Raw genomic sequence first — 12,609 nt, 5'->3', positions numbered from 1 at the left:
ACCACTTCAAAGGGTTGTGTAAAATATTGACTAATATAGGCAAAGCACTTAGTGTAGGGTTTAGATATTGTTTAATTGAGGTATACTCTTGGCTTCTCACAAATTTTGAATTCTCTTAAATTCATTTAATAATTTTTTGACCAAAAGTCTTCATTTGTAAAATGGGAAAGGAAATTCAGCATTGAACAATGGTATAATACTTTTTATTCTTTTTCAGTGAATACAGGTAGGGTCATTTTTTGCTAAGTGTATTTCCACATCTCAGAGGTTTTTAAGGATTTTGTAAACTCTATGCAAATAGAAAACTTTTTTTACTAACACTTTCTTTAGATACTTTTTAATTCCATTAGAGTTTAAAAAATATAAACGTCTCCTGATTGGAGAATGGTATATGATTCTTCTGTAGTAAAGGAGAAAGAATAGATGTTATAACACAGAAAACAGTCTGTCCGAGAATGGGAATTAGGCTGTGGTAAAGATAAAAAGAAAGTGCTTAGGGCGCCTGGGTGGCTCAGTCATTAAGCGTCTGCCTTTGGCTCAGGTCATGATCCCAGGGTCCTGGGATCGAGCCCCACATCAGGTTCCCTGCTCGGCGGGGAGCCTGCTTCTCCATCTCCCACTCCCCCTGCTTGTGTTCCCTCTCTCGCTGTGTCTCTCTCTGTCGAAAAAATAAACAAAATCTTGAAAAAAAAAAAAAAAAAGAAAGAAAGTGCTCAGACAGAAGGGATCAGATCTGACAGCAGGGATCAGTACCCAGCTTCATAGAAGAGCTAGCATCTAAGCTGGGTCCTGTACTGTTAACAGAATTTAAAGCCAGAGGGCACTGCAGGCCGATGGGACAGTCTGAGCAAAGCCCCCCAGTCAGTGATGGGGATCTAAGGGTGTGTCAGGTACCGTGTTAGGCCAGTGGGGCCGCGAACCAGCCCTGCCTGCCAAGTTGTCTCCTTCCTCTGCCTCCTGTGCTCATCCTGTGTTCCCTGCTCCCTCAGGTCTAGCCCAGGTCCCATACCCTTTGTGAATCATTCTCCAATAATTCTAGCATTTTTGCTCTTCTCTGAAACCCTCTGGCATGTGCTGTTTACTCCTCATTTTGGCGCTCACCCTGTGTTGGAGGCTCCTTTAAAGTCGGGCAGGGAACACAGCCTTTAATAGCACTTACTGCATACAATTGAATTCAATTTTCAGGAGTTGACAATGCAACTGGAGGAGAAACAGGATGTGTTTCGGTCTCTACAAGATACAGCAGAGTTGCTGTCACTTGAGAACCACCCAGCCAAGCAGACTGTGGAGGTATGTGACTTGAGAATGTGTAGGGGTCAGGTGCTCAGAGGTTGTCATCAGAGAAGCATTCAAACCCGAGACTTTGTTCTCCTGCAACACCTGGAGGAAGTGTCCGTGATCAGTTGTCTTTGATCCTCTCTCTTGTCATCACAGTCCCCAAAAGACTACAAACAAAGGAGAGAATGCGATGAGAAACCAAAAGAGCTATAGACTCCCATTGAACCATATTTCTTCAAATAAGCATCCAGGCAGATCCTGTCTCCTGTTGGTGTGGTGCCTTTGCCCAGAAAAGAGATACAGTGGAGGAATCCGGGAGGGATTTATTTATGTCCTGGTTTTGCTGATCATTTACAACTGACCCTTGAACAACATGGGTTTGCACTGTTGTCCGGGCCCACTTACATGTGGTTTTTTTTTTTTTTTTAATAAATACCATATAGTACTGTAAATGTTTTTCTCTTCCTTACGATTTTTTTAGTAACATTTTCTTCACTGTAGCTTACTTTATTGCAAGTATACAGTATATATACAGTACAAATATGCACAAAATAGGTATTTATTGACTGTGTTATCAATAAAGCTTCCAGTCAACAGCAGGCTATTAGTTACGTTTTTGGGGAGTCAGAAGTCACATGTGGATTTCTGACTGCACGGAGGTTCGGTGCCCCTAGTCCCTCCATTGTTCAAGGGTCAGCTGGGTTGCAGTTGAGCACGAGAGAGGCCTTTTCTATGTAACCCGTGTTGGACGAAAGGCAAGCCTCTTTCTGATGGTGAGCGCTCAGCCGATGCCCATCAGGTATCTCCGTGTATCTTTGGTTGGCCTGTCAGTGGCGGAGCTGTGCTTGAAAGAGAGCATTGCACGCAGATTTGTTAAACTCTGCCCTTCTGTGTGTGTGTTTGGTTGCTGCAGGCTTACAGTGCCGCCGCCCAGTCCCAGTTGCAGTGGATGAAGCAGCTGTGCTTGTGTGTCGAGCAGCATGTAAAAGAGAATACTGCTTACTTTCAGGTATGTGGACTTTGTGTTTGTGTCTGTGTGCACATTGTGTGTCTGTGTGAATGTGTGTGTGTGCGCACAACCCTGCATGTGGAAGAGGTGGGGTGAAACACACATCTCCGTCAGTTGACCTGTGCTGTGTAAACCACCACCCCAAAGCACAGCTGCTTAGAACAACAGTCCTTTAGTCAGCTCTTGGTTCTGTGGGTTGGTAATTTGGGCTAGGCTCCGCTGAGATGAGAAAAGATGATTTTTCTTATCTTGCCTGGCGTATGGATGGCTGCAGGCAGCTGGCAGGCAGGCGAGGGGCTGGTGGGTCCCAAATGGCATCACTTCCTTGTCAGATGGTTGGTTGGGGTCGTGGGGGACAAGTCCATATACAAGTCTCTAGCACCTGATAGGTTCTCCTAGGCTCCATGGAGTAGTTATGTTCCACAAACGGCCAGAGAGAGCAAGCCCCAGGGCACAAGCCCTTTCTTCTGCTGTCACATTTATTAACGTGTCATTGGCCAAAGCAAGTCACGTGCCTATATGCCCAGCTTCAAGGGGAAAAGTAAACCCTCCCTCTTGATGGGACAAGCTGTAAAACATCAGGACCATTTTTCTTTCTTCAGTCGATCACAACATCGAGAATATACTCCTTGTTTTCAGGTGAGGGTGGCAGGAGGAAATAAGCTGTTACCTCTATTTGGGTTTGCCCTAAATGAAATAATCTTCCTGATCATTTTGTAACCTTATCAATGGATTGGAACTTATGATCACTCAATCTCTAGGCTTTTCTTGATGTCTGCCTCACAGCCAGGTGTTGTCACTAGCAGCGTTTCCGAGGAGGGGAAGCCAACTGACTTTCCTATAGGGTGCCATAGGCTTTGTGGTTGTCATCACTAATATTTCCCGGACATGGCATTTTAAGCCCTTGGTTTCTACTCCTGTGGACTATGTAATGCAACATCGATAATCCAGGAGAGTCATCAGTTCTGCTCAGCTCTGCACGGGGAGATTGCTCTTTCTTGGTTAAAATCCTTGTGTTGTGATGAGTTACACATGAGGTACCCCTCCACTCCCCACAGTTCTTCAGTGATGCACGGGAGCTGGAGTCATTCTTGAAGAACCTCCAAGACTCCATCAAACGAAAATACTCCTGTGACCACAACACCAGCTTATCTCGCCTCGAGGACCTGCTCCAGGACTCCATGGTGGGTGTTGCATCAGCAGGATGATTTCTTCTGAGAAACAGAGTAAACCATCCCAGCTGCTGCTGTTTATATCCTTGAATGCTCCAAGGCATTGGGTCATTACTATACAGTCTGGCTCATGTTCAAATAGAGTTTAACCCCAATTTTGTTTTTTTTCTTTTCTTTCTGTAAAAAAAGTTGCTAATAAGGTTCCTTTGCGTATGCTATTGAAGTAACAGCCTAGTCCTCTCCCCTTGAGCCACTTAGTGCTCAGCATACTTTCTTTGCATTGTTCCTATTTTAATTCAGTAGTTGGGACTAACCATGAGGTGTAGAGCATGAAAAATAGAGTTGAAGGGGATTAGGTGACATCAAATTCTTTTTTACTCCTTCATGCAAAGAGAATTAAAACCAAATCAATAAACTAGACCTGAGCCAAATTTTTCCTTGTTGGTAATTTTGTTTTGGTAAAATGAGATATTAGAATATTGATTTTAACTAAGGATAACATTAAAATCTTATTTAGATATCATGCAATATTTATGTGTAGCAATATTAACTTAAAAAAATTTTGTATCCAGTATTTAATCCAAATCAATTTTATATTCATTTTCTCCAATGAATTATTCTTTGAGGAATGCTGGTAATAAAATCAGAGCAGGACTGTTTACATGTATTGAATGTATATTACACAGAGTTGGCAAGACAAGGCTCCAACTACATCCCAAATTAAGATAGAAGAGTATGTAATAGGGAAATTATTTTTTCTATATGAGAAACAGGGGACTCTCATTTCAGTAGAAAATTATAAGTAAGAGAACTAGAATAACCCAAACCGCCATTTTTTTCATGAGTGAGACTTGGGTATTTGTGAACATTAGTTGATTATTTATTGATTTATTTTTACACTTTCAGGTGTTATTAACCTGTGAATGGGTTCACATTCAGTGTTTCACCTGGGCAAATAATCTGTTAATTTAATTAACTTGGAATGAAGGATAAAAGCCTGACGTTTTAGATGTTGTCTCTAGAATGTCTCTCTTGGAGGTCCTTCAAGTATGAAGGAGGAATATAATAATCCTTGGCTATTATCTCCTCCCTTCCACAGAGTACCTTCCTGTCTTAGGGTAACTCCTCTGCAATTGTTGTCCTATCTTCTCTTCTCGAGGGTCGCTGCTCTGTTCCCTCCTCTCCAGGTCAGGGGCCTCGGGTTGGCGGCGTCATCTGGGCATGAAGTCACCTGGGTCTGCTCCTCAGCTTTTCCTCAGCTTGTCCGTCAGGTTCGGGAGCATCTGTCATGGCTTCTGGTTCTTTTCAGAACTTTTACCACGCTGAGCACTTGGTCTCTGGAACTTGAGATGTTTGGCTGTGGGTTAGACAGAAATTGACATCTTTATTGCAAGGAAACGGAAATGGGTAGACCAGCTCTCAAGTATGGAACAGTGTGGCTGTCTCCCTGATATATTCCATTCCTCTTTCTTAACTAATAAGTTAAAGTTGTATTTCTTCCAATCATGCTCCCGGGGACAGGCACAGGTAGTTTATTTAAGCATTTCTTTTTCTTTACTTGCATATTCTTAATTCTTTAATGGCATTTCTTAACATTATTAACTCTTTACTCTCATCACATCTACTTCCATCCTAAGAAAGCCCTCTTCTAAGGACTTTTTATACCTCAAAATGGGCTTGACACATCCTGGTAATACATGAAAGTTATCTTTTACTCTGTAACACGGTTGGTAGTAGATTGCTACCAATTTTGTGGGCAAAAAGTTCATTAGTTTTTAAGATAATGGGGTTTGCAGAGACTTGAGAGCTTCAATTTTGCATGATACTTCTTTCAAATTAGTCAAATTTACGTGACTGTGGCACAGCAAGACACGAAAAGGTAAATCCTAAATCATTTGTAATGATGTCTTCACCAACAGTATCAGTTTATAAATTGTTGGTGGAAGAGCTATAGATCTTTCTCTACAAAGTTTGACTCAATTTAAGAAAGTGAAATATTAGTAGTAGAGCTTGGGAGGTATAATTATTTAAAAATTTCTTAAAGAGCACAATTCTGGCTTCTCCTAAGCAGAAGGCAAGAACTGGCTTCTACCAGTAAGAAAGCGAATAATAATAATAGCAACAGCAACGTTGTTATTATTGTTCTTAAACTTCCTTGCTTTCTGAACGTTATTTGGGGAAATCCTGTGTTAGCTGTGTTTATCTGTATTTGGCAGCTGGCAATTCTTTTTGTTTTCTGTTTTTATTATTTTTGCATGTGGCTTCATGATTCATTGAAAAGGGCACAGGGAGAAAGCTGAACAATTTGAGTACAAAATCACTTGGTAGAAGACAGAAATATCCTCTCCTTGTTTCTTTATCTTTGTATTTCTAAGATGGCTCCACCACGGGTCCCTGCTTAACTGAGAGATGACATTCTCTGAGGGAGTGGAGCACTCAGTTTTCTTTGTTGACTCAGTCACCCTGAATAGCAACATTAATGTCTTCTTGTGTTTCTTCTCACTTTGTAGGATGAAAAGGAGCAGCTTATACAGTCCAAGAGTTCTGTTGCCAGTCTTGTTGGGAGATCAAAAACCATTGTTCAGCTAAAGCCACGAAGTCCCGACCACGTGCTGAAGAGCACCATTTCTGTGAAGGCCGTCTGTGACTACCGGCAGATAGAGGTGAGGAAGTGGAAGGGGCGCCTCTGACTCCAGAGGGAAGGAAGGGAGAAGCGAAGCCTTCGGTTAGGGTTATGATAGGGAGAGGTCCAATGGTAGAGGGGTTTTGTTTTGTTTTTTTAATTAGAACTTAAACATACTTAAAAAAAAAACAAAAACAAAAACCCAAACTCTACAGTTTTGACCTGCTCCCTGCCTTGGAGATTGTTGTCATTATCCACCCCATATCTTAAGTGGCGTCAGAAATGGTACTTTGTAGCACCTGAGCGATACCTTTGGCTTTTCCCCTCTTATCCCCTACAACTAGTAGAACTACCAAATCAGTATCAACTTGCAGATAAATATCCCTTAGATGTACTTCTTTCTGTCTTTGCAGCTACTACCCTAAGTTAGACCGTCAGTTTCTTTCACTTGGATTATGGCATTGCCTCCCCAATTCAGTGCATTCTTTATCTTTCCACCAGCATGATCTTTTTTTTTTTTTTTTTTAAGATTCACTCATTTATTTTAGAGAGAGAGAGAGAGAGAGCACATGAGCAGGGTAGGGGCAGAGAGGGAGAGAGAGAGAGAGAGAGAGAGAGAATCCTTAAGCAGACTCCCTGCTGAGAGCAGAGCCCAAAGCAGGGCTCAATCCCAAGACCCCAAGATCATGACCTGAGCTGAAATCAACAGTCGGCCACCCAACCGACTGAGCCACCCAGGTGTCCCCCAGCATGATCTTTTTTTTTTTTTTTTTTTTTAAGTTATTCCCCTGCTTACATCCTACAATTCCTAAATTCCTTAATGTGGCTTCAAAGTCCCGAACAATCTTTCTTTACCTCTCTAGGCAAGACTGGATCACTGTCCCTTTCATGCATTCCCTGGTAAATTGCATTTTCCACACAGTATTGTAACTCTATACCCCACCAGAATGTGTGGAATATAGACCATGTTTGTCAGTTTACCATTTTACCATTCTTATGTCCAGTGGCCCACCGAAATTCCAGGCACATACTAGGCTCAGTAGATATTTGTAATGCAAAGGAATGAACTTCCCTGGCACTGTTCTGTGTCTCTGTATTTCTGTCTATAAAATAGAGATGATAATGTTGGTTACTTATTTCCCAAAGGGAAGAGTTGATGATTCCAAAATGCTTAAACCTTTTCAGCGATTTGAGTGGGACAATAAGAAGGGAGGAAGAGGGAGTATCACAAGAGCAAAGTTATGATTATTCGTGTCCCTTTAACTTTTTTTATTATGTTAATCACCATACATTACATCATTAGTTTTTGATGTAGTGTTCCATGATTCATTGTTCGTGTATAACACCTAGTGCTTCACGCAGAACGTGCCCTCTTTAATACCCATCACCAGGCTAACCCATCCCCCACCCCCCTCCCCTCTGTTGTGTCCCTCTAACTTTTATCCCGATGGTTGTAGATGCAGAGAGATAGCTCTTGGAGGTCTTAAGACAGTCTCCTTATAACTTTCATAATATCAAAATGGGTTGTTGGTTTATCCATTAGCAATAATTTGTGAGTTTGTCTCTCCAGATCACCATTTGCAAGAATGATGAGTGTGTATTGGAAGATAATTCGCAGCGGACCAAGTGGAAGGTGATCAGCCCCACAGGGAATGAGGCGATGGTGCCATCGGTCTGTTTCCTCATCCCCTCACCCAATAAGGATGCCATTGAGATGGCCACCAGGTAACTTCGCTCAGCTGCCACCTGGGCTGCTTGGCCTGAGTAAACTGGTGGAGGGATGAACCTGCATTTGTGATCTTAAACAGAGCAGCCAAGTTTTAAAGTTTCTTCTGGGAAAGGCCTCCAATTAAGATACCAAATCTTTGATTGGCAGCTACATTGTAGCTTTTCAGTAAATGCTGATGTTCAATTGAGATATATTCAGTGATCATTCTTGAGTTAAACAGTTTACTCTTAGAAGACTGATTTTTATATTAATAGTTAATTTTCTTCTTTATATTTTATTAATGCCATATACATACATATTTTTAAAAGCTGAATTATACCATGGAACATATAATAAAACCCACCCACCCTAGAGTTCTACTTTCCCTAGTTTGCTATTTTCAACTATTGATTTTGATACCACTGAAATTTCAGTGGGATTTTTGGAGAGAGCAGATAAACTAATGGGTGTAAGGTCTCTTATTTAAGTGAAATCCTGGCTTCTAGTTTTCCATCCTGTTCTTTATATCTCACATTTCTTGACCTGAAGAAATTCAAGGTAATGTGGTATGTGTGTTGAATATGTCTGTGTATTTGTGAGTTTGTAACTCTTCCAGAAGTTGAGATTGAATTAGGCATGGGATGCTTTAGAAAAAAAAATTTCTCCAGTCCTTCATACTGTAGTTTTGTTTTTTTATTTTTAATATGCCAGATGACTTTTTAAGTTACTCTTAACTTTCAGACATCTTAGCACTTTTGTGAATATATAGACCACAGCAATGTACTTTTTAAGCATTTGATATTATCATTTTTCAACAATTCCAGATGGGGTTATTTTATTTCTACTTTTCTATATTACTTCTCTTCATGGATATATCTTCTTACTTCTCGTGATTATATATGGATCACATTTATAAGACTCCTAAACATATGCTGACATCATAGACATAATACTATAGTAAATCCAGATTGTTTGAATATCTCAGTTAATTTTGTTCTAAAGATTGCCTTGTTAGTATATGATTTTTTGCCTTTCTCTGCTTAGCCTACAAACCCAGTTCTGCTAAGGCAATCACATCTTCCCCTGGAAGGTCTCTAATGAGGAGCTCAAGTTTTAAAAGCTACAGCCAAGTTCTCTGTCCTTTCTAGGGTGGAGCAGTCTTATCAGAAAGTGATGGCCCTTTGGCATCAGCTACATGTTAACACCAAAAGCCTTATCTCCTGGAACTATCTGAGGAAGGACCTTGACGTTGTAAAGACCTGGAACCTGGAAAAGGTAAGTGTGAAAGCCTTACCTCAGGCTCACATCCTATTGGCAAGCTTTTTTCAGAAGGAACTTTTTCTCATTACTGTGAGACTCCTACCCACCTAGAGTGGAGTCAGGGATAGTGTTTCAGGATTAGGGGGTCCTGATGAAGATACATGGCATCTTCAGTCTTCTTGGCCAACCTAGGTTGTAGACTTCTTCTCTGCAGGACAAGCGGCTCTTGTGTCAGTGTGTATGTAGTAGAGGAATACTGGTGAATTAACCATTATGAAGTGTTGTGTCCAGAGGGCACAGTACTTCTGGGGTGCTGGTAAGATTGTTTCTTGATCTGAATGCTGATTACATGGGTAAGTTCTGTTTCTGAAAAATCAACATGTTTGCAATTTATGGTGTGTGCACCTGATTTGTATATGTGTTAAACATCAATAAAAAGGAGAAATTTCTACTGAAATTTCTTCTTCTTTTTTTCTCTTTAGCTTAGATCCTCAGCACCAGGGGAGTGCCACCAGGTTATGAAGAGCCTCCAGGCCCACTATGAAGACTTTCTGCAGGATAGCCGTGACTCTCTGCTGTTCTCAGTGGCTGATCGTTTGCGCTTGGAAGAGGAGGTGGAGGCTTGTAAAACCCACTTCCAGCACCTGATGAAGTCCATAGAGAATGGTGTGTGCCTTGGGAAAAGGGAGAGGAGTGGTGGATTGAGAGCCCTGAAGAGGGCTGCTAGACCTTCATGGAGACTAGAAAGTACCACCTTTTTACCATTTGGGTGGCTCAAAACTTGAGATAGGGAAAAACTTATAGAGATGAATTCTCAAAATCAGATCATGGACAAAGAGGCCCCATTTCACTCATTATTGCTAGTCATCGTACCACATTTTCTTGTGGACATAACAGGTTTAGATCCTTAAAGATGAGTATACAGTGCAGGGAATTTAGGATCAGGCAAAAGGTTCCTCCCATATAAGGCCTTGCTTTCGTTTGTGGAATGTCAGGTCTGCTGCCCTCTATCTAAGGGTGAATCTATTGTTTTCAGGTTTGTTGACCTCTGTTGTGGTGCTTAATGGTATCCTGTGCTTGTGCATTTTGCAGAGGACAAAGAGGAAACTGTGGCCAAGATGTACATTTCAGAGCTGAAGAATATCCGACTACGCCTGGAGGAGTGTGAACAGCGGCTGGTCAAACGAATTCAGTCTCCAGCCAGTTCCAGGACTGACAAAGATGCCCGGCAGGACAATGCATTAAGGATCGCAGAGCAAGAGGTAAGCCTGAAGAGCAGGGTGGGTGCTGGCTGCAGTGTAAATGCTTTCAGAGTGAATTGGATGGCAAGACAATATGGAGCTTAAGAAATAAGGCAGTAGACTCACGGCATTCCTACTTGAGAATTCTTCCCTGCAGCCTGCAAATGCCTTTTATCTATGGCAAAGCATGATTTCAGCTCCCAGTGTGTTGCTGACTGTTGATTAGTTTTCTGCACAGCTGGAAAGGCAAACAGACTGGCACATTGCTCTAAGCACTGCATTTGGGCTACGTGTTTTAAGACTACTTATCAGAGATGCTGCTGTCTGCTCTATCCCTGATGTGCATGTGTTACTTTCTGTGACATGGTTGCCATCAGCAATAGGATGCAAAAAAATACTAAGGAAAGACTCAGATTCTACTCTAGGCTCTTATGCACACTTGACTTTTAGCAAGTTAACTCTCATCCTAGTTTCCTTTCTTAAAAAATGGAGATAATGCATGAGTCCAAATTGTATTACTTCCGAAGTTTTGGAAAACTTCTGGAAGTTAAGTGATGTAGTACATATAATGAGTTTTCTGAAAAAGTGAAATGCCATCAAAATGTAGAGTAGTATTTTTGAAGTAAAAGCAAATATTAATGGCTTTGTTACGTGCTCATAGGCATGTAAAGAGAGTAAGCCAAAGTCCTCACTTTTGGCTTTTGCTATACTTAAGGATAAAACGTTGAAGTCACAATTAGGACCTTTAGTATAAGAGATGTCATAAGATAGTACCAATGGTATTTGCAGGTTTCGAAGCAAACATTGCTATAGAAATTTAGAGTATTGCTAAACCATTTCTACTTGGGACCGTAGGAGAGAGCTCTATGAAGAATAGTAGATTTGATCTGGGAGCTTAAAGGAATGGAACGGACTGGCTAAATTAGGAGGAGTGATTTTTCTTACCTTTCTCAATTATTCCTAAGCTCGAAGAAGAGGATGAGAGGGCAGCATAATTTTCTTTGATCATATGAACCTATAATTTTCATATTGAAACTTTAGTTTTCTGTAGTCATTTGAAATCTGTCCCAGCAAATTAGAACATTCTAAGAAATGTTAATATTCAGCTTTTCTGAAGAACTTTATTTTTTTGGATTAACTTTTTATTTTGAAGTAGTTTCAGTATACAGAAAATTTTTTATTGTCATATAGCCTTCACCTAGATCCCACAAATGTTGACATTTTTCTCTATTTGCTCTATCATTTTTTCTACAAATGTACATTATAATAATCTTTTTTCTTTTCTTGAGAGTGAGTTCTGTACGTGATGCTCTTTTATCCCTAAATACTTGAGTGTGCATTTCCAAAAATGAAGGGTTGTCTCTTTTTTTTTAAAGATTTATTATTTGAGAGAGATAACATGCATGTGCAAATTGGGGGGAGGGGCAGAGGGAGAGGGAGAGAGAGAGAATCTCAAACAGATTCCCCCTGCTGAGTGCAGAGCCCAACATGGGGCTCCATCTCAGCACCCTGAGATCATGACCTGAACTGAAATTGAGAGTTGGATGCTTAAAGGACTGAGCCACCCAGGTGCCCCAAGGGTAGTCTCTTATGTAACCAGAGGACAATGATTAAAATCAGGAAATGAACATTGATATAATACTATTATCTAAGACTTCATTAAAATTTCATCAGTTGACCTAATGCCTTTTTTGGGTATGCCCCCGCCCCCTCACACACACACCAAAGAATGTATTTTTTTTTTTTAAGATTTTATTTATTTATTTGAGAGAGAGAGAATGAGAGAAAGAGCACAAGAGGGGGGAGGGTCAGAGGGAGAAGAGACTCCCCGCTGAGCAGGGAGCCCGATGCGGGACTCGATCCCGGGACTCCAGGATCATGACCTGAGCCGAAGACAGTCGTTCAACCAACTGAGCCACCAAAGAATATTTTTAGGACAGGACTCAATCCAGTACTTATCACGCATTGTGTTTAGTTGCTACATCTCTTTAAATTTCCTTAACCTGAAACAATTTCTCGATTTTTCATCATCTTTCATGCCCCTAACGTTTGTGAAGAGTGTAGGTCATTTATTTTGTAGAATGTTCCTTTATTTGTGTTTATCTGAGGCTTCTCCATGATTAGATATAGGTACATGTTTTTGGCAGGAATACTACAGAAATGATTTTGTGTCCTCAGTGCATGATATCAGGAGGCATGTGATGTTGATTTGTCCCATTACTGGTGATAACTTGTATCGCTTGTTGCTCTTTTCCTCTTTGTAATTACTAAGCATATTGTGGGGAGATACTTTGAGACTATGTAAATATCCTGTTTTG

General features: G+C 40.9%; 1 protein-coding gene across 16 annotated transcripts in view; it reads left to right on the top strand.

Moving 5' to 3' along the window:
• The window catches only part of MACF1 (microtubule actin crosslinking factor 1), a 333,619-nt gene that overhangs the window by 177,369 nt on the left and 143,641 nt on the right, over positions 1-12,609 (top strand). For all 16 annotated transcript variants that reach the window (XM_073902865.1, XM_073902863.1, XM_073902864.1 and 13 more), the window contains exons 18-25: positions 1,186-1,290; positions 2,192-2,287; positions 3,346-3,471; positions 5,970-6,122; positions 7,653-7,807; positions 8,939-9,065; positions 9,533-9,716; positions 10,143-10,312. In XM_073902865.1, the coding sequence (XP_073758966.1) occupies positions 1,186-1,290; positions 2,192-2,287; positions 3,346-3,471; positions 5,970-6,122; positions 7,653-7,807; positions 8,939-9,065; positions 9,533-9,716; positions 10,143-10,312 (1,116 nt within the window). The remainder of the gene's footprint in view (positions 1-1,185; positions 1,291-2,191; positions 2,288-3,345; positions 3,472-5,969; positions 6,123-7,652; positions 7,808-8,938; positions 9,066-9,532; positions 9,717-10,142; positions 10,313-12,609) is intronic.

The sequence above is a fragment of the Callorhinus ursinus genome, unplaced genomic scaffold, assembly GCF_003265705.2.
Source record: "Callorhinus ursinus isolate GAN/ISIS: 27379988/994484 unplaced genomic scaffold, GSC_fseal_2.0 scaffold18, whole genome shotgun sequence".
NCBI lineage: Eukaryota > Metazoa > Chordata > Mammalia > Carnivora > Otariidae > Callorhinus > Callorhinus ursinus.
The sequence above is the reverse complement of the archived record's forward strand: the minus strand, read 5'-3'. Positions and strand labels throughout refer to the sequence as shown.